General features: G+C 41.7%; 1 protein-coding gene across 2 annotated transcripts in view; it reads left to right on the top strand.

Moving 5' to 3' along the window:
- Positions 1–22,747, top strand: part of LOC115134398 (cytosolic carboxypeptidase 4) — a 153,167-nt gene that overhangs the window by 91,818 nt on the left and 38,602 nt on the right. The window contains exons 20-23 of one of the 2 annotated variants that reach the window (XM_029668312.2): positions 4,083–4,212; positions 5,480–5,611; positions 5,904–6,080; positions 19,881–20,041. In XM_029668312.2, the coding sequence (XP_029524172.1) occupies positions 4,083–4,212; positions 5,480–5,611; positions 5,904–6,080; positions 19,881–20,041 (600 nt within the window). Of the gene's footprint in view, positions 1–4,082; positions 4,213–5,479; positions 5,612–5,903; positions 6,081–15,321; positions 15,374–19,880; positions 20,042–22,747 lie in introns of those variants that run through there. The other variant, XM_029668313.2, reaches the window with a different exon arrangement.

Raw genomic sequence — 22,747 nt, 5'->3', positions numbered from 1 at the left:
GGCCACTTTTATTGCTTCTTTAAATGAGGACAACAGTTTTCAGCTGTGCTAACATAATTGAAAAAGTGTTTTCTAATGATCAATTAGCCTTTTAAAATGATCAACTTGGATTAGCTAACACAATGTGCCATTGGAACACAGGAGAGATGGTTGCGGATAATGGGCCTCTGTACGCCTATGTAGATATTCCATAAAACAATCAGCTACAATAGTCATTTACAACAGTAACAATGTCTACACTGTATTCTGATCAATTTGATGTTATTTTAATGGACAAAAAATGTGCTTTTCTTTCAAAAACAAGGACATTTCTAAGTGTCCCCAAACTTTGTAACGGTAGTGTATATCTTTCAAGTATGCTGTGATGTTTAACGTACAATTTCAATCTATCTAATCAAATAGAATCCACAGATTGCGAATTGAAGATAAATCATTTTACAAAGACTATTAGTATATTAGTAATTGACTGACCCGGTCTCTCCAGGTCTCCTATCAGTACTATTTCTAGGGTCAGTTGAAGATCAATGTTATGCATTTTCAGCCACTTCCTCTCCTTGTTGTACACAACAAGCTTCCATTCCCTGTCACAAGGGTTTTCATGACTGATTTAAAAGGAAATCATCAACCCTGTTATGGTCAATCATGTTACTTTATTTGGCACCTAATGGGCAATTGCTATAGTCATTTTTTTTAACGTCTTGAGATGGGAAACTTGTTTTTTTAATTAAGTTGGACATGACAGAATGTTAAGTGAGATAAAATTAAGTGAAATCCAACTTTTATTTTGACCAAGTTACACTTCTCAAAAAGCACTGAATTGGTGGAACGACCCAGCTGTTACTGTCAAAGATCTGAGTGACTCCCACATCCAACACACACAGAGAGATACACTCATTTAGTGTGATGTTGTATAGATGACCATTATATTCCAATCCATTCACACGTGATCAACTCTGTTTCTAATTAGATCCTATAAGAACATTACTCCTGCTTGGGTAAAAATCTATTGGAGCTCAGTCCTGCATTCATGAACTTAAATACAGTATATCTGGGCAAAGTTTTTTAGAGACGTTAGGAAGGCCTGGAGTACAATTTATCTCAGCACAGATTTGTCAGGTTTCTGGTGTAACGGTAGTTTGCTCTTTCATCCCCAACCTGAAATGACTGAGGAACAAAATAATCACATGCGCAAAGATTCACTATATTGGATCAGTATCACACTGTAGTTAATATGAGACGCATTGAAAAATGTACTTCAGATGAAGAGTTCAACATTCAAAGCTCACAAATCTGGCTTTAATGTATTATACTGTGCGTTATGATGAGATAGATCGAGCTACATTCATCATGTCCGTCACTCTCATGACATCTACGTACGTATTAGATCCATACCCACCCACTTACTATTCCTAGTCATCCAGTTTGTTGAATTTGTGAGCATAATGTGGGATGGCCGGCGGACATCTTGCAGGCTGTGAAACGGGGACGGGCTGTCAGACTGTAACACACAGTAAATGGAAACAAAATGCTCTGCTGCCCTCGCTCCTCATTGAGTGGGAACTCAAAGGTCTTCATACATTTTTACTGTCATGAACAAAGCAGAGTTTTTAAACTGAAAGATATAGTCTTTCATTTCTGTGTCATTTCCAGCAAAGCCCGTGGATTACCAAACTGCCTGGCAACAGAGGCTTTGTGATCAGATTGAATTAGAAGTTAGTAGGCATGTCAAGAAGGATAATTCGCCAAGTAGAAACGATACCTCAACAGGAGGTCTACTCTATTTTTGGAGAAGCTTTTTTGTGTGTTTGAATACACATTGTACATAATATTATTGTCTTCTGTACAGCAAGTGAATAGATATAACTTTTACGACAGAGACGGGCAGTTGGTTGATGTCCACTCCAAAGGTTAGTGTCAGTTTGAGTATGTCGCTCCCAGAGAGCTTGGAAAGGTGCCCTTTCAACTGCTAGGTTGTTATGTTGAGATGACTATAGATTTTGATGTCTAATATTTAGGTGCATCAAAACTAGCCTGTAGCTTATTACAGGGCATACTGTATTTCAAAGGTATTATAGCTGGTCATATCAAATCTAATCTGGCCTTGGTCTGTTTCTGCTCTAGACAGTCAGTGGCATGGTCTTCACTGGTAGCTTCATTATGTGTACAAAACAATGTCGCGTTTATTCCCCTTGAAGTATCGTAAGGTATGGAAACTAACCAGAGGAAGCTGGTTGGAGGAGCTATAGGACTCATTGTAATGGCTGGGATGGAATTAATGGAACAGAGTCGTGTGGTTTCCATATTTACATTTACATTTAAGTCATTTAGCAGACGCTCTTATCCAGAGCGACTTACAAATTGGATATGTTTGATGTGTTTGATACCGTTCCATTCGTTCCATTCCAGCCATTACAATGAGCCGTCCTTCTATAGCTCCTCCCACCAGCCTCCTCTGAAATGAACATACTAGTGAGTATTACTTGATCCCATTTAATGCATAGGATTGGCTAGATAAACACCTTCGTGCCTCTTTGTTCCACCTTTTCCCTGTGTGTTTTGCAGTCGTGCTGTAGAAATACCAACCAACAGTTCTCGTTCACCACTCAGTCCAATAGTTCTGAGGGTCCAGAACTCAGTAATCAATTGACATCTAACCTGCCAGGTCAGTGTTCTCTGCCTTGGCAGCTCCATGACAGGCTGTCAGTAAAGATTGGAAAGGCTGCCCTCTAGTTTGGCAAGCAATCACACGTTAAACACCCGTCATTTGCCCCTCTCATAAGTCATGGAAAATGATCAAGCTCCTGGCTACCGAGACATGAAGTTTTGCTTCTGGTGTAGCTGTTATCTGCTGAATTGTTTTTATGTTTACCATTTAGTTTGATAATTTAGGTGGATTTAGCACAATTTAGATTGTTTTTTCCCCCCTACTATGTGTGCATTGTATGTTCAAATTGAGCATGACATAAAATGTTAAATCAAACTGCTCCATGTTGCTCTACCAGAATGTTCTGAATGTTACACTTCGAAATGGAAAACGCCTGTATGCGGGTGTTAGTGAACGTCTGCCACTAAATGCAGAAGTGCCTAATCTAACCTAAGAGCTGCATTGCCTGACAGTGAGGCACTCCCCAGATGAGTCTACCCAGTATGGTTCATCTGGACTGAGAGAGATGGAAATGAGTACAGGCTACTTTGAAAGCCAGCGACGATAGTTATCACCATCAAAGGCAATGTAACACGGTATCATAAATTATGTGATACATGTTTCACCACAAATGTTCATTTGAGACTATAGCCTCATATAACTATCGATTTGAGAAAAACAGATCTTACTGTGGCTATGCTCATCTGGCTAGGAACATGGCAATAGGATACTTTCTTACTGCATTGACGTTAATAGGAGATTTCTGCATCACTTGAGTTACCCGTGCAGCACAGGAGACTACTGAGGGGAGGACGGCTCATAATAATGGCCGGAACAGATCAAATGGAATGGCATCAAACACCATGAAACCATGTGTTTGATGTATTTGATACAATTCCACTGATTCCACTCCAGTCATTACCACTAGCCCGTCCTCCCCAATTAAGGTGCCACCAGCCTCCTGTGCTGTGCAGATCTCTAGTCAGATTTGGCCCTATGTGATTTGAGTTGCTGTGTGTTTAGTTCAGCAGGTACTGTAACTTTTCTCTACATAATGCCTTTCCATTCAAAGGTCATTCATATGATTCAATGCCCACTGCAGGATAGACAGGATAGACATTCAGTATTGCATAAACAATCCTAAAATGGATGGTATAATTTGACACTCTTGACTCAACTTGACTGCTACTGTGGTTGGTCTGCTCAGATCAAACCGAATCGGATCGCTATTGTTTGTATGTGCTGATCTCGCAAACCCTGAGATATGGATGACCACATGTTAGGGTTTTGCAGATAAGTGCACTGAAACGGCGTTGAGCTTTATGTCCGTAAAGAAGACTTGCATTATTCAGCAGTATAAGAGCGTCTGCTAAATGACTTAAATGTAAATGTAATGCAGTATACCTTACAGTATGTATCTCTGTTGTGTTGTTAACAGTCACCGCTGCTCTCTGAACGGTGAAGATCTCAACAGACAGTGGATGAAGCCTGATCCTGTTCTGAGCCCTACTATATACCATGCCAAGGGCTTCCTCTACTACCTCAACAGCATCGGCAAGACACCCCTGGTGAGACATGTCACTCAACAGCTCCACACTTCACTTCACAAGCATTTGTACAGTCTTTTGGGTTCCAAAAGGGTTATTCGACTGTCCCCATAGGAGAACTCTTTTGGGTTCCATGTAGAACCTTCTGTGGAAAGGGTTTACAAAACCCAAAACCTGGAACCAAAAAGGGTTCTCCTTTGGGGACAGCTGAAAATAACATTTAGGTTCTAGATAACACTAAGAGTGTAGAACAAATAGATAGCTCTCTTTCACTCTCTCATTTTCTCTCTCTTTCTCTCTACCCCACCCTCTCACAGAAATACTCAGACAGCACATGCATTGCTTTGACAACAATTTGATGCAAAAGCACTTATGTTGGTCATTCAGATATATAACTCAACATTCCTGGTCTATCTGATTCACCGCCCCTGAACTTTGTGTTGTTCTTTCTGAATCTACTTATCTTGTTTATAGCTAAGGTGTTCTGCTGTGATCTCTACCTGAACTCCAACAAACATTTGCTCTGTTTCCAGAATGTAAAGCCAGGCAAACATATAGCTCTGAGTTTCTCAGCCCTTCTTACCATAAACCTGATTGAACTGTTTTAGAACTGTTTAACCTCAGTTACAGGTAACTCATTTATATTATGACAATCTGGCAGGTTTATTTCTGTAACTGAAAATGCATTGCACGTGTCTTTAACCTTGAAATGCCAAATATAAGTTAATTATGTCAAATCAATGTTCATAGTGAAACAAAGTTTTTTTTAAAATTACTTTTCCTGCCTCAGCGTAAACGTAAAGAATCAGAAACCTTCTCACCTATGGGTTTGATAATTCTTTACTGTGTTGGGAAATGAACAAGTCAATTGTGTGGCAGCAGTATAATCAAATAATTAACTCGATTTGTAAATCAATTGAACCGTTATTTACAGTTTATTATTACCGTAGTCACCCAGTGTACCTGCAAATAATTATGAGCATGAAACTGTATTATTATCACTAAACAAAACAAGTGCCTAATGCAATTTATTGATAGTGATTGACTTCTCTTTGTTGTAAATGCTGCTCACCAAAGTGTATTCCACGTGAATTGATGCGGTTAATGCCCACTTTGACTAGACAGTCGACTGCATTTGTACTAAAGCCCCTGTGTTATTATCTCACACAATGGCCCTTAAAACCTTGTCATTTATGTGATCCCCGTTAGATTAATGAGGTTCAACGACGCCCAAAACCTTGTGTTCCTTCAGGGCCGTCATCACAGCTGTGTCATGTTGCCTCCACAGGTGTTCTGTGATTACCATGGTCACTCGCGGAAGAAGAATGTGTTCCTGTACGGCTGTAGTGTGAAGGAGACTGTGTGGCAGTCAGGTTCTGCTGTCAATACTGCCACTCTGAAGGAGGACCCAGGATATAGGGTAGCTATTACTGGATATTTGAAGTAGAATTAACGCTTGGTCATCATTACCTAGCTACGGTATCAAACTTTGTTTTGGGGAAGACATTGTGTCTTGGGAATGTTGTCATGTAGTTAAAAACGATGAATGTATATATTGTAAATCATTTATCAATCATTTATTAGCGCTTCAATGAATCATGACGGTAATCAACCTTTCTTTATCTACGTTATTTGGCCTAAACGGTGTAAAGAATACCCACCCCTGCACCTGTATTAAAGCCCATTTCTTCTCGCTTTGTCTTTGTCTCCAGACCATCCCTAAGACTCTGGACCGGATAGCCCCAGCCTTCTCCTTCAACAGCTGCAACTACCTTGTGGAGAAGTCCCGAGAGGCCACAGCCCGGGTGGTGGTCTGGAGGGAGATGGGTGTGCTCCGGAGCTACACCATGGAGAGCACCTACAATGGCTGCGACCAGGGCGTCTTTAAGGTTGGCACACAGAGACCGCTGTTATAAGCCCTGGCTTAGTGTACAGTGGGGCAAAAAAGTATTTAGTCAGCCACCAATTGTGCAAGTTCTCCCACTTAAAAAGATGAGAGAGGCCTGTAATTTTCATCATAGGTACACTTCAACTATGACAGACAAAATGAGAAGAAAAAAAATCCAGAAAATCACATTGTAGGATTTTTAATTAATTAATTTGCAAATTATGGTGGAAAACAAGTATTTGGTCAATAACAAAAGTTTGTTATATACCCTTTGTTGGCAATGACAGAGGTCAAACATTTTCTGTAAGTCTTTACAAGGTTTTCACACACTGTTACTTGTATTTTGGCCAATTCCTCCATGCAGATCTCCTCTAGAGCGGTGATGTTTTGGGGCTGTTGCTGGGCAACACGGACTTTCAACTCCCTCCAAAGATTTTCTATGGGGTTGAGATCTGGAGACTGGCTAGGCCACTCCAGGACCTTGAAATGCTTCTTACGAAGCCACTCCTTCATAGCCCGGGCGGTGTGTTTGGGATCATTGTCATGCTGAAAGACCCAGCCACGTTTCATCTTCAATGCCCTTGCTGATGGAAGGAGGTTTTCACTCAAAATCTCACGATACATGGCCCCATTCATTCTTTCCTTTACACGGATCAGTCGTCCTGGTCCCTTTGCAGAAAAACAGCCCCAAAGCATAATGTTTCCATCCCCATGCTTCACAGTAGGTATGGTGTTCTTTGGATGCAACTCAGCATTCTTTGTCCTCCAAACACAACGAGTTGAGTTTTTACCAAAAAGTTATATTTTGGTTTCATCTGACCATATGACATTCTCCCAATCTTCTTCTGGACCATCCAAATGCTCTCTAGCAAACTTCAGACGGGCCTGGACATGTACTGGCTTAAGCAGGGGGACACGTCTAGCACTGCAGGATTTGAGTCCCTGGCAGCATAGTGTGTTACTGATGATAGGCTTTGTTACTTTGGTCCCAGCTCTCTGCAGGTCATTCACTAGGTCCCCCCACGTGGTTCTGGGATTTTTGCTCACCGTTCACTTGTGATCATTTTGACCCCACGGGGTGAGATCTTGCGTGGTGCCCCAGATCCAGGGAGATTATCAGTGGTCTTGTATGTCTTTCATTTCCTAATAATTGCTCCCACAGTTGATTTCTTCAAACCAAGCTGCTTACCTATTGCAGATTCAGTCTTCCCAGCCTGGTGCAGGTCTACAATTTTGTTTCTGGTGTCCTTTGACAGCTCTTTGGTCTTGGCCATAGTGGAGTTTGGAGTGTGACTGTTTGAGGTTGTGGACGGGTGTCTTTTATACCGATAACAAGTTCAAACAGGTGCCATTAATACAGGTAATGAGTGGAGGACAGAGGAGCCTCTTAAAGAAGAAGTTACAGGTCTGTGAGAGCCAGAAATCTTGCTTGTTTGTAGGTGACCAAATACTTATTTTCCACCATAATTTGCAAATAAATTCATTAAAAATCCTACAATGTGATTTTCTGGATTTTCTTTTCTCATTTTGTCTGTCATAGTTGAAGTGTACCTATGCTGAAAATTACAGGCCTCTCTTGTCTTTTTAAGTGGGAGAACTTGCACAATTGGTGGCTGACTAAATATTTTTTTACCCCACTGTATATGTTTGTAGAAGTCAACGTCACTCTTTACGATGTGCTTCATGAGTCTGTGTTTGGGGCCAGTTCATTGATACGTTGGTGCGGTAGGACTATTTCATCAGCTGTGGAAGATCATTGGTTTGAGTGCCTTGTCCTAAATAGACAGAGAAGGATAGCTCTTCAGAATGCACCGATGCATTGGCTTCCTCTGGGATTGTAGTGGTATACAATCAGTGTTCCCTCCCTGAGGCACAAACACTCACACCTCCTTTGAGAAATAACAGTAGAGTAGAAATATTATGTTTGAATAAGCACAGTGGATATCAACAGAAGACTCATACTAGTGTATCTTCTCATGCTGCATCTCTTGAGAAGAAATGGTTCATATATTATGAAGAGGGGGAGAAAGGAACACCTCCCAAAAGCAATATGGGTAATTAGGCTTGCACTCCTAAAGTAGTCTTAAAAAGTTGGCCTGTAAACTAGACCCACTTTTACAGTAGTTTTCTTTGACCTATAAATAATTTGTCTTTATATGAGCAGCGGAACTTTCACTCTCCTCGTGCTATGATTTTTAACAGTAGTTCTCCTATAAAGACAATAAGAAATAAAAATGTCTTAGTAAAGGTTATTCGGTCCATGGAAGAAAATATGTAGCTACAGTTGTGCCAATGTTTCTCCCATGACAAATATTCCACTAACCTTAGCTGTACTGTAGTAGTCTTGGGAGGGAAGTGTTGGCATAACAGTACAGGTTTTGCAATCCTCACGTGTCCATGGATCCCTCCATTTGACCTTACCCCATACATCCCCTACCTACCTCTTCCCCCCCTTTCAACTCCCCCCATGTAATGATCTCATTGGAGGAGAAGCCTCCCCCTCTCTCCGTCTCCTCATTATAGCCTGCAGAAGGTAATAATCATTTATTGCACTGTTGATTGGTTCACATGGGTTTTTTGTAATCATGTTTTAAAAGCTACTAGGCAATGTCTCCCAGGTGATTTCACAAATTTTGCCTGCATTTTCGATGATGCAGAATTATTTTTGATTGTTATTATTTAACCTTTATTTATCTTATATATATATATATATACTGAACAAAAATATAAATACAGCATGCAACAATTTCAAAATGTTTACTGAGTTAAAGTTCATATAAGGAAATCAGTCTATTGAAATAAATAAATTAGGCCCTAATCTATGGATTTCACGTGATTGGGCAGGGACCAGCCATGGGTAGGCCTGGGAGGGAGCCAGGCACATCCACTGGGGAGCCAGGCCCAGCCAATCAGAATGAGGCTTTCCCCGTAAAAGGGCTTTATTACAGACATAAATAGTTCTCAGTTTCATCAGCTGTCCTGGTGACTGGTCTCAGACGATCCCACATGTGAAGAAGCCGGATGTGGAGGTCCTGGGCTGGCGTGGTTACACGTGGTCTGCGGTTGTGAGGCCGGTTGGACATACTGCCAAATTCTCTAAAAAGATGTTGGAGGTGGCTGATGGTAGAGAAATGAACATTCAATTCTCTGGCAAGAGCTCTGGTGGACATTCCTGCAGTCAGCATGCCAATTGCACACTCACTCAAAACTTGAGACATCTGTGGCTTTGTGTTGTGTGAGGTTTTGGTGCGCTTTTGGTGCGTATCTCAAATGTCTGGGATTTTTATTTCAGCTCATGAAACATGAACATGCTGCATTTATATTTTTTGTTCAGTATATATATATGCTTCTTTCACATAAACATAAAAGTAAGCCACGTCATCTTCCTTTATTCACCCTTTTCAATCCATCTTTAAACAGCGTTCGACTACGAGTAAGTACTGAAGATTCACTTATGATCATCAGTGTGGGCAAACAACCTTGGTGAACAAATTACACATAACGTTCAGACCATCAGAAATAAGAGACATTAAATTGGGCCTCAGAGGCAGCCAGTGGATAGGTGGGCACATTGCCAGACTACCTTCCCCTCTTTAGATGAGTGCCATGGGTCCGTTTATGCCCACAGTTAATCTTGACCTTGGTGGTAATATCTTATTGTATGGTATATTTATGCTGTAACTTTCTATAGCATAGATTTTTCAGAATGAGATAAAGGCTGTTTCATAGCAGAGTGTTCCTGAGCATGAAGAAATAAAGTTGAGTCAATGAAAGATCACTTTCATATGTATATCAGGAGGATTTAGGTGTTGATTACATGTTCAAGTCCTCTATTTTAACCCCCACCAAAAAAGTCTACTGTTAAACTGCCTTCATGGTTTCATGTAATTCCTGATTTAAATGAGATTAGAAGATCCATAAGTGATGGAACTGTCTCTGTAGAATAGAGCAAGCACATTTTGACAGCAATACATGCTGATCAATGGAATTCGAACAAATCGGCGGTCCCCATTGGAGACCCTTTAAAAAGGTAGAACCTTTTTGGCCTCCATGTAGAACCCGCAGTGTAAGCTATAAAGAGTTCTACCTGGAATCAAAAAGGATGCTCCTATTGGGACACCCAAAGAACCCTTTTAAAACCTTTGTTTCTAAGTGTGTAGCTATGCTACCAACTTATACGAACGGCAGTTAAGGACAACTTCTAAATATTATGCAGCGAAAAACAGTCAAATACACTATATCAAAATCTGATTTTAGTAACCACATTGTGACCAGTTAGAGCACATACAGTACATGACGGATTCAATGAATATCCATTTTCTTCCACGCCAATAATGGCGTCCTTGTTCTTTCCCCCAAGGTCTGCGTTCCATTGCCCTCTTTACCGCGGGGCGGCAGGGTAGCCTAGTGGTTAGAGCGTTGGACTAGTAACCGGAAGGTTGCAAGTTCAAACCCCCGAGCTGACAAGGTAAAAATCTATCATTCCTGAACAGGCAGTTAACCCACTGTTCCCAGGCAGTCATTGAAAATAAGAATTTCTTCTTAACTGACTTGCCTAGTTAAATAAAGGTAAAATAAATAAAAAATGTACAGTTGAAGTTGGACATTTACATAGATTTAGGTTGGAGTCATTTAAAACTTGTTTTTCAACCACTCCACAAATTTCTTCTTAACAAACTATAGTTTTGGCAAGTCGGTTAGGACATCTACTTTGTGCATGACACAAGTCATTTTTCTAACAATTGTTTACAGACAGATTATTTCACTTATAATTCATTGTATCACAATTCCAGTGGGTCAGAAGTTTACATACACTAAGTTGACTGTGTCTTTAAACAGCTTGGAAAATTCCAGTAAATGTCATGTCTTTAGAAGCTTCTGATAGGCTAATTGACATAATTTGATAATTGGAGGTGGAGGTGTACCTGTAGATGTATTTCAAGGCCTACCTTCAAACTTCAAACTTTGCTTGACATCATAGGAAAATCAAAAGAAACCAGCCAAGACCTCATAAAAAATGGTAGACCTGGTTGTATGGTAGACCTGGGGACCCTCTCTGCAGGCTCTGGACTGGGGACCTTCATTGCAGGCCCCAGACTGGGGACCCTCGCTGGAGGCTCTGGACTGGGGACCCTCGCTGGAGGCTCTGGACTGGGGACCGTCGCTGGATTCTCCGGACTGGGGACCGTCGCTGGAGGCTCCGGACTGGGGACCGTTGCTGGAGGCTCCGGACTGGGGACCATCTCTGGAGGCTCCGGACTGGAGACTGTCGCTGGAGGCTCCGGACAGCGGATCGACGCTGGAGGCTTTGTGCCATGGATCCTCACTGCAGGCTCCGGGCCATGGATCCTCACTGTAGGCTTTGTGCCATGGATCATCACTGGAGGCTTCGTGCCATGGCTCATCACTGGAGGCTTCGTGCCATGGATCTTCACTGGAGGCTTCATGCCATGGATCATAACTGGAGGCTTCGTGCCATGGATCATCACTGGAGGCCTCCTACGTGGAGCCGGAACAGGTCTCACCGGACTGAGGAGACGTACTGGAAGGCTTCCGTGCCGTGACCCCTTGTATAGTTGCCGTTCCTCTAATTCCCCGTATCCTCACCGTTCCACTCTAGCTGCTTCTATCTCCTCCCTTGGACGGTGATACTCTCCAGCCTGCGCCCAGGGACCCTTGCCTTCCAGTATCTCCTCCCATGTCCACTCCTCCAGAAAACGCTGCTGGGTCTTTTTGTGGTGGGATCTTCTGTAATGTGCGTTGTTTGAATGAGACCAAGGTGCAGCGTAATTTGTTGTCATCATATTTATTAAATGAGAACCAGCAGCAAAATAACAAAGTGAAACCAAAACGAACCTACAGTTCCGTAGGCTACAAGAACTGTACAAAAACAAGATCCCACAACATAGGTGGGAAAAGGCTATCTAAGTATGATTCCCAATCAGAGACAACGATAGACAGCTGCCTCTGATTGGGAACCACACTCGGCCAAACACAAAGAAATACAAAACATAGAATGCCCAAAAATCAAATCAAATGTATTTATATAGCCTTTCGTACATCAGCTGATATCTCAAAGTGCTGTACAGAAACCCAGCCTAAAACCCCAAACAGCAAGCAATGCAGGCGTAGAAGCACGGTGGCTAGGAAAAACTCCCTAGAAAGGCCAAAACCTAGGAAGAAACCTAGAGAGGAACCAGGCTATGTGGGGTGGCCAGTCCTCTTCTGGCTGTGCCGGGTGGAGATTATAGCAGAACATGGCCAAGATGTTAAAATGTTCATAAATGACCAGCATGGTCCAATAATAATAAGGCAGAACAGTTGAAACTGGAGCAGCAGCACGGCCAGGTGGACTGGGAACAAGGAGTCATCATGTCAGGTAGTCCTGAGGCATGGTCCTAGGGCTCAGGTCCTCTGAGAGAGAGAAAGAAAGAGAGAAAGAGAGAATTAGAGAGAGCACACTTAAATTCACACAGGACACCGAATAGGACAGGAGAAGTACTCCAGATATAACAAACTGACCCTAGCCCCCCCGACACATAAACTACTGCAGGATCAATACTGGAGGCTGAGACAGGAGGGGTCAGGAGACACTGTGGCCCCATCCGAGGACACCCCCGGACAGGGCCAAACAGGAAAAATATAACCCCACCCACTTTGCCAAAGCACAGCCCCCACACCACTAGAAGGATATCTTCAACCACCAACTTACCATCCTGAGACAAGGCTGAGTATAGCCCACAAAGATCTCCGCCACGGCATAACCCAAGGGGGGGGCGCCAACCCAGACAGGATGATCACATCAGTGACTCAACCCACTCAGGTGACGCACCCCTCCCAGGGACGGTATGAAAGAGCCCCAGTAAGCCAGTGACTCAGCCCCTGTAATAGGGTTAGAGGCAGAGAATCCCAGTGGAAAGAGGGGAACCGGCCAGGCAGAGACAGCAAGGGCGGTTCGTTGCTCCAGAGCCTTTCCGTTCACCTTCCACTCCTGGGCCAGACTACACTCAATCATATGACCCACCGAAGAGATGAGTCTTCAGTAAGGACTTAAAGGTTGAGACCGAGTTTGCGTCTCTGACATGGGTAGGCAGACCGTTCCATAAAATCGGAGCTCTATAGGAGAAAGCCCTGCCTCCAGCTGTTTGTTTAGAAATTCTAGGGACAATTAGGAGGCCTGCGTCTTGTGACCGTAGCGTACGTGTAGGTATGTATGGCAGGACCAAATCAGAGAGATAGGTAGGAGCAAGCCCATGTAATGCTTTGTAGGTTAGCAGTAAAACCTTGAAATCAGCCCTTGCTTTGACAGGAAGCCAGTGTAGGGAGGCTAGCACTGGAGTAATATGATCAAATTTTTGGGTTCTAGTCAGGATTCCACCCAGCATCACACCCTGACCTCACCAAATAGAGAAATAAAATGTCTCTCTAAGGTCAGGGCGTGACACCTAGAGATAAATGTACTTTGGTGTGAAAAGCACAAATCAATCCCAGAACAACAGCAAAGGACCTTGTGAAGATGCTGGAGGAAACAGGTACAAAAGTATCTATATCCAAAGTAAAACAAGTCCTATATTGACATAACCTGAAAGGCCGCTCAGCAAGGAAGAAGCCACTGCTCCAAAACCACCATAAAAAAGGACTACGGTTTGCAACTGCACATGGGGACAAAGATCGTACTTTTTGGAGAAATGTCCTCTGGTCTGATGAAACAAAAATGGCCGTTAATGACCATCATTATGTCTGGAGGAAAAAGAGGGAGGCTTGCAAGTTGAAGAACACCATCCCAACCGTGAAGCACGGGGGTGACAGCATCATGTTGTGGTGGTGCTTTGCTGCAGGAGGGACTGGTGTACTTCACATAATAGATGGCGTCATGAGGGAGGAAAATTATGTGGATATATTGAAGAAACATCTCAAGACATCAGTCAGGAAGTTAAAGCTTCCAAATGGACAAGGACCCCAAGCATACTTCCAAAGTCGTGACAAAATGGCCCAAGGACAACAAAGTCAAGCTATTGGAGTGGCCATCACAAAGCCCTGACCTCAATCCTATAGAGAATTTTGTGGGCAGAACTGAAAAAGCGTGTGCGAACAAGGAGGCCTACAAGCCTGACTCAGTTACACCAGCTCTGTCAGGAGGAATGGGCCAAAATTCCCCCAACTTATTGTGGGAAGCTTGTGGAAGGCTACCCGAAATGTTTGACCCAAGTTAAACAATTTATATGCAATGCTATCAAATACTACTTGAGTGTATGTAAACTTCTGACCCACTGGGAATGTGAAGAAATAAATTAAAGCTGAAATAAATCATTCTCTCTACTATTATTCTGACATTTCACATTCTTAAAATAAAGTGGTGATCCTAACTGACCTAAAACAGGGAATAATTTTTTACTGGGATTAAAAAGTGAAAAACTGAGTTTAAATGTATTTGGCTAAGGTGTATGTAAACTTCCGACTTCAACTGTATGAGAGTCATTTGAAACCATTCTCTCTATGCTCTCTCTATAGCACAGTCAATGACTTAGAAGACTGAGTCCAGCTGGCTAGAATAACACTCACTAAGTGTTGCTGTGTTGGTTATCAGATCAGAAGCTGAATGTGGGTGATATGGACTAATGGATGAGAAAATCTGACTTTTCATTAGGATGGCCCAGTGAGCAGGTGGTGGGCCATATGTTTGCTACATGCACTTTAGGGTTGGGAAAAAGCCTGAATGTTTCTTGATTAAAAAGTCTGTACTAATATCGTCAGGCCGTGTCAGAAGTCTGGCAGACCATCAGACTCTCTCTCTCTCTCTCTCTCTCTCTCTCTCTCTCTCTCTCTCTCTCTCTTTCTCTCTCTCTATATATATATTTATCTCTCTCTCCCTCTCTCTGCTGCTCTTTATGTGCTGCTTGAGCAGTCACTGATGAAATGACCTCAGTTCACTGTTAATTCATGCCAATTAGTGGCTTGTGTGAGACGTGGGATTGGCTGTGGGATTCGTCAGGGACTAGAAGCTTAATTATCCTCTCAGACAGTCACTGAATCAGAGACTGGGTCATTGATGGGAGCAGCTCACCACTGAGTTAGCAATACGTTGGGTTTGGTATGCAGGCTTGGTGAACTAAGTGGTTGTATTCTACATGTAGGGGAATATTTTTAAACAGTGACCAAAAATATTCTGTACTTCATTCACACATGGATTTGTATAATTTTTGGTATCCTGAATTTCCTTTGTCTTTAATTTTTATTTTCAGAACTGTATGGGCAATTCAAGGGGATTCCTTGGACTGAACTCCTAACATCAGGTTAATCTATTATCTTTGTTTTTCATAATGATAGCCTGTCAAAATATGAATACGTTAATGTGCTTATTGCTGCAAGTACAACTGTTGAATATGAGGTTTTCAGATCAGCCACAACATAAAAACTGCCTATGTGAATTGGGACAAATGCATATTGAAAGCCATATTGACTTTTCCCTTCCCATCTTTCCATTCACCACCATGACACCAGGTTTCTATTGCTTGATGCCGTAAGACTGTCTACGCTAAAAGAAGGGAAATCTTCAAAGGAATCTAATTTGCATCACAAAGATTCTACCTCTAATCACCTTAGCTTTGCATTTCCAGCTAGAGGGGAAGAACGTCTGCTGAGTTGTCATTTCTTTACGCCCAAACTAATCAAGTCTTATTTTTCTTAAGGACACAATTAAGACAAACGAGTGCCAAGATAAATGAGCACAAAATACTTTGATTAGGTTTCTGGAGTTTCTCACTTCCTCACAAACTATCAGTTGTCTTCCTCTTTTATGGTCCTTCCTTCTAAATACGCTTCCAAAATAAAGAAGAGGACAAGCAGATGACTTCGTTTATAGGGCTTCAAAAGGCTTTTATTTGAAACGTAAACGTTTGTCCGATAATGTAAAGGTGCCAAAAAACAATCACAGGGTGCTCTACTAAAGCCGAGTTTAATAACTACAACTCAAAATACATATAGATTAGGCAGTGATTTAATAATACAGTTAGATGTCATACTTCCCCAGAATAAGCTTTCCTAGTGGGACCACATACATATAGAGGACAAGAGAGCCAGCACATCAACTTCAAACCCCAGGGCAGTGACCTCAGAATATATTTTCTGAAGGTCAGTCTTTCGCTGAGGAAGGCAGAACCCATCCAATATTCATCAGGGTCTAATATCAAATGAAAGAGTCATGACGAGAGAGCCTTTTAAAAGATGCACCAAATGCCAAATCCCAGGCAAGCATCCTCTTGCACTACATCCGTGTTGCAGGGAGTGTGTGTGTGTGTGTGTGTGTGTGTGTGTGTGTGTGTGTGTGTGTGTGTGTGTGTGTGTGTGTGTGTGTGTGTGTGTGTGTGTGTGTGTGTGTGTGTGTGTGTGTGTGTGTGTGTGCGTGCGTGTGCATGCATGTGTGTGTTACGCCTCGGTGGACTCACCTTACCACACTCCCGGCCAACCTGTGTTCTATTGTGTTCTGTTTGAGGACTGACTGAGGTGCGTGAACCTGTTAACAAGGCCATTAGGGAGTTGTTGTTTCCAATGAGTGGCCACCGCAGTGGGAAGGCACAATCTGTACAGGATATAGACAGTGATTTCTACAGGGAGGTTAAAGGACACGCTAACCAACATCAGGAGACAACTGTTTCCCAATCCTGGTCCTGGGGACCCAAAGTGGGTGTACATTTTTGTTTTTGCTTTAGTACTCCACACCTGATTCAAATAATCAAAGCCTGATGATGAGTTGATCATTTGAGTCGGCTGTGTAGTGCTAGGGCAAAAACAAAGGTCCCCAGGACCAGGATTGAGAACCACTGGACTAGATACACAGACTAACTCCCCAAACAAGGGACCAAGAGGCTCCAGACTCTCTGCTTGCTTTGTATCGTGTATTGCAGGGAAATATTAATGTGTGTTGTGTTCAGACTCCCTTTTTTAATTTCCTGGGGCTTGAAAGGAGATATGATTTACAAGTGGCTAAAGAGAGGAGGCTAATGGTATTCTGAAGGAAATATCTTCCGTTACCGTATATCTCCTAAAGGAATGTTCACAGAAATGTAAATCGAGTGGGCGGTACAATACAGGCTACACAGAGTATGTTGGGAAATCTGTGGTAGAGGTTTGAAACCATGGTGTCTCTATGGGCTGGAGAAGTCATGTTGACATGATGGAGATCTGTATGCATGGCTAGGAGTTCATTAAGAGATTCATCAAAGCCACGAGATATTTTTAAGCATTTCTCCGTAACGTCGGCTTGAAACCCACACATCTAATTATGGACATATGCTATACAAATCAGCCATCCCAACATGGGACAAGGACATGTGGCTCTCTCCTCAAACAGCAAATGAGGTCCCTCTGTTCCCATGGTTGGAGTTAACTCACATGAAAAACACATCCAATTCAAGCACTGTTTCAAATGCTAAATTATTATTGCCATTTGTCTGATCATTGGCATAGATTTATTTTGAAAGTGAAACATTAAAGTCTAGCAGTATTTTGCTGTTTTTATTTGATTTAGCAACGGGGTGTGTCAGAAGGTTTCCAGGCCAGCTGTACGATAGATAGACAACCCCATGAAATATGTAGGACAGACATAGCTACTGTATGCGACAGCATAATGAATATAGTTGTATTCGTTTAGTATAGTCCCTGGGCCACCATATCAGCGGCATTATTAGGCACTTGGTCGATAATAAATGTATCAAATGGCAAATTACAATTAAATGATTTGTGAACCATTAGTGTAATGCCAGACCCTGCAGTTGAACTGGAAGGGGATATAGGGAGCCAAGTCTCTCTCTCTCTGATGTACAGATGTAGGACCTCTTTTGCAAACTTGTAGTGTATTCAAGGTTTAAAAGGGCTTCTACATTTAGTAATTTCCACTTTAAAATGTCAGACTTGATTTGGCCAAATGAAAAATTCACCAATCCCTACAAAAACTGTCCATTAATTATAATCTAAATAATAATTCACATTTCCTGCTGTAGCAAACTGGCTCAAATTACGATACTACATCTGTACTTGACACTTGGAAGCTCATAGGCAATTTTTTGTTGTTGTTGCTATTAACCAAACACTATGCCCTTTGGGGGCTTGCTGGGTAGTTCATATTGCTCTATTGTGTTATACTCAGATAGAGAAGGTATTGTGTCATTTAGGAAGCAGCTTGTGCTCACAGATGCATCAGATACTTCCTTCCTTTCATTAGCCGTAGCATTAGTGCCAGAAAGGTGTAATTAACATTCCCACATTTCCATTGCACATATCAGTCTTTAAACGAGCCAACATGAGAAAAGGAAGAGTGGTTTAATTACATGACATATCCTCATGCCAAACAGTTTGACATTTTGAGGAGGGTGAGAGCAGAGTCAGCAATTGAAATGGTCAATGTTGCCTCCACAATGCAAACAGGGGAAGAATTGATTTTCCTTCCCAAGCAAACAGCCAGGACTCTATGCATGCTGGACATGTAAACCTTTTCTTCTGCACTCTGAATTATTGAACAGCTATCCCCTGCACACTATGTACCACTCATTTTGACAGGTTGGTCTGTCTTCTTAGTGCAATATATGGTGTTTCTCAGGGGGTATGGATCCAGAAGCGCACACAAACACAATGCACACAAACACACACGCACACACCCTTCCAAGCCATGAAACTTCCGTGTCATGGCTTTAGACAATCTCCTCCCATGAGTCACAGAGCTACTGCGGGCCCAGCACCCAGCTCTCCAGCTCTCCTCTCTACCCTGTCTCATTGCACATGCGGCGCACGGAGCAGGCATTCCACTTATCTGCTCTGACATGGTTCCTACAGGGGAGGAGAAAAGGATATTGGATGGAAGAAAAGCATGGCCTAAACACAGGATTAAAGAGGAGGAGAGTCATCTGGAAAATTGCTACACTATTTGTTTTGCCATTATGGCGATTGTGGATGGAAACATCACACCTGCTCTAAAGAGACTGCATGCGGAGCAGAGCATGTGATTCTGAAGTCTCATTGAGTACTATGCTGGAGCGGGGTGACATATAGGCCAAATGGATACATGGCTGTAGTAGGCTGAGAGTCACTTGTGAGGATCACAAGGCTGCTGAAAAACATGTCATCATCATGTCATGTGTCACCCGTATTTACTCTTATATTTGCATAGCCACGTCCTTTTGTAAAGCATGCCACGTTTCATCAGTTTGGTGACAGCCAAAAGAGAAACAAACAGCCCGGTTGGATGACACCCTCTGGGGATCTGCTACTGGTGGTCTTCTCCTAACCCTTTGAGGAGTAGCTTCTCATGTGCTAATAACACGGTTGAGTAAGCAGGTGCAGTTGCCTGTAGAGCAATTATCCGCAATCATTATAACATTATGAGATTCCCAGGCAAAACCTACAAAAGCTAATGTCCTGAAGGTGCAAGTTCTATGTATTCAGAGCTGATAGGTTAATGAGCAGATCACAGATCACAGCTATTTCTCCATGACAGTCGCTACTTTGATATGAATACAATTATCCAGAGAGGCTTTTTATACAACACATTCAGTGGTTATGGACTGTAGGCTAAATACTCCAATGGCCCCACTCAGAAGTATTACAATTTAGTTACCAGGCTAATGTATAGCTGAAGCAATCCTACTTGTCCAGAAAATAGTAGTTTGCTTACATACCAGTAATCAGAAGGCTTTTTATCTTGTTTCTTTCTAATGAAAGACCTGAAGCTTTTCTAAAGACGTCATATCATATCCTGATGTTATTGTGTTTTAAATGGACCGTGTCTGTGTTGTCTTGTTTGTTCTAGGGCATGCAGACTGGCACGGGGGAATTGGAGGAAATGGGGGTGAAGTTCTGTCAGTCGCTGCTCTCCCTGAGGAGGAACACCATGTTGTACAACAGAAGAGTCATCAGCCAGCCAACCCTGCTCAACCTGGATGACAACCTCCTAGACCACAAGTCCCGCAAGTAAGTCCTTTTTCTGATGGTCCATAGGTCCCTCTGTCCCCTGTCTCTAGCCAACACACACACTACATACACACACACTACACACACACACACACTGCACACACACACTGCACACACACAGCCCAGTTGGCAGGGTGAGCCCCTGAGAGTAGACCCTGAGAAACACAATCAAACAAGCTTAGATTGGATCAATGAAAAAAATGTTTTGTGGTGGGATAGGCAGCAGTGCTTTTTAGAGTTCATTGATTACATACTACTGTATGATGAAGCACTTAAAAAGCATTTAATAGTGGATACACTTTTAAAGACAGTCCAAGTACAGTTAAATAATATTAAGCAGTACTAGGGCTATCTTTAAAAGTGTATGGAAGCCAAGCCATTGCCTGGAAAGGGTCCATCTTGGCCACTTACTCAACCACATTTGACCTATACACCAATTAAATATTGGCTTGACTGTCTTGCCATAATAGTTTCTATCTGAGTTGCTGGCTTTCCAGTAATTACAATTTGAGACACTCCGCCATTTCCTGGTTGCAAAAATTCTAATAGTTTGCCTAATATCAGTTTGTGACCAAACAAGCAATGTAAATGTATAGTGTAGAGAATCATTGTACCATCTAAATCGCTGTGGTATATCTGTTCAATAACCCCAAATATTGTATATTCAGCTGGTTCACAAAACCAAAAGTAAAAGACGCAAAAACAAAACTTAAGAATGCATAGAAATTTCGCACATAGAAACAATCTACCACTTCTTAGACTTGCTTTCAACGAGAATGAGAGATCTATAACTCATCATTTCTATGTGAATTTGGTCGGGTCGCCCCAAAAAGTAGCATAGTGCTACGCTTCCTTTTTTCACTCTGTTTTTTTTCCAGACATCCACAAGTCTTAGAATCACTTACTGTCTGGATTTATGGAATGGAATATTATAACCTGCACTATAGACTTATAGATTTTTAACTTCAATTCAATTCTGTTTTGTGAACATTTTGTATTATTACTGTACATCTTGACCTCATCGACAACTTGGTCGGGATTATTGCATTTCTTACTCTTTCTTTCTCTTGAGGGGTTATATAAAATGTTTTTACACTCATAAAACCCATCACTACTTAAAAAGTAGGATCTAGTTCTGATAAGTTCCTTCCCTGGAGCATTATGCAAGTGTGGTAGTAGAGAGAGGACACCATGTGTTAGCCTTTTACTCAACATATCGTACAATAACATTAGAGCAGTTGAAAGTACAGTATGAAAAGGTGGCCTTAATATTTGCCCCCATTCTTGAATATGTGACTCTGGCCCTGACCCCACTCTTCGATGGTGTCTCAGGGGGAGTTGGGATATGCAAAAAACATTCACAACTCACACATGCATATAATACACACTTGTTCGTGTGTAAAACAGGACAAATATAAGTACCCACCAAATTATTATAATTATGATTATTATGATTATATTTACATCACCTGACACTGCGTAAAATGGCCTGTTTCAGGGTGATTAGATGTGTGTCCAGATGTCTTTAATCTAATCATGACAAGTAGAAGTCACGATAAACACAGATCTCAACAGTCATAAGTTTGGAATTTCTGTGAATTTCTCCTGTCTGAGTCATCAGCTCTGGAAGGACATGGATCTTCACACATGCTAATAGCTCTTAACACCTTGGCCATTGTCCTCATTCATCCCGATCAGTTCAGCAGCAATCTTCTCCAAACCTGTGCATGGTAGCCTTTCAAATTGGTTCACATATTTGAAAATCATCTTAATAAGAATGATATACTATTAAGTTATTGAAATCTATATTCATATGACTATAATTGTCATTTCATCATTTCAAGATTTAACATGTTATTCAACTGTATTTTTATTTTCACATTTTATTTTCACACTTTAGAGTAAAATTATAAAATGAAAGATAAACTAACAAAAGGCAGTAAAATACATGAATCAATGAAGATAAAACAAAGGATGTCAAAAATATCAACAAAGTTGTCTTAAATTAGGCCAGGCTAAAAAGGCAGACTGTCAAATGATATTTAAACACATCAAGCATTTTCACTGTACATTGCAAAGTTCCATATCAAAAATACTTTATAAAATATACAGTGTACATAGTGTAAATACTGCATGTCGATTTGTGTAAACTCTGCTTCTACATATGTTGTCTGTCTGTATATCCTGTTTATCGTCTGTTTTTATATCCCATTTATCACCTGTCTGTATATCCTGTTTATCATCTGACTGTATATCCTGTTTATTGTCTGTCTGTATATCCTGTTTATTGTCTGTCTGTATATCCTGTTTATCGTCTGTCTGTATATCCTGTTTACCGTCTGTCTGTATATCCTGTTTACCGTCTGTCTGTATTTCCTGTTTACCGTCTGTCTGTATTTCCTGTTAATCGTCTGTCTGTATATCCTGTTTATTGTCTGTTTTTATAATCCTGTTTATCAAATCAAATTCAAATCAAATTTATTTATATAGCCCTTCGTACATCAGCTGATATCTCAAAGTGCTGTACAGAAACCCAGCCTAAAACCCCAAACAGCAAACAATGCAGGTGTAAAAGCACGGTGGCTAGGAAAAACTCCCTAGAAAGGCCAAAACCTAGGAAGAAACCTAGAGAGGAACCAGGCTATGTGGGGTGGCCAGTCTTCTTCTGGCTGTGCCGGGTAGAGATTATAACAGAACATGACCAAG

This window comes from Oncorhynchus nerka, linkage group LG9a (assembly GCF_034236695.1).
Source record: "Oncorhynchus nerka isolate Pitt River linkage group LG9a, Oner_Uvic_2.0, whole genome shotgun sequence".
Lineage (NCBI taxonomy): Eukaryota > Metazoa > Chordata > Actinopteri > Salmoniformes > Salmonidae > Oncorhynchus > Oncorhynchus nerka.
Note: the sequence above shows the minus strand (reverse complement) of the source record. Positions and strands in the feature narration are given on the sequence as shown.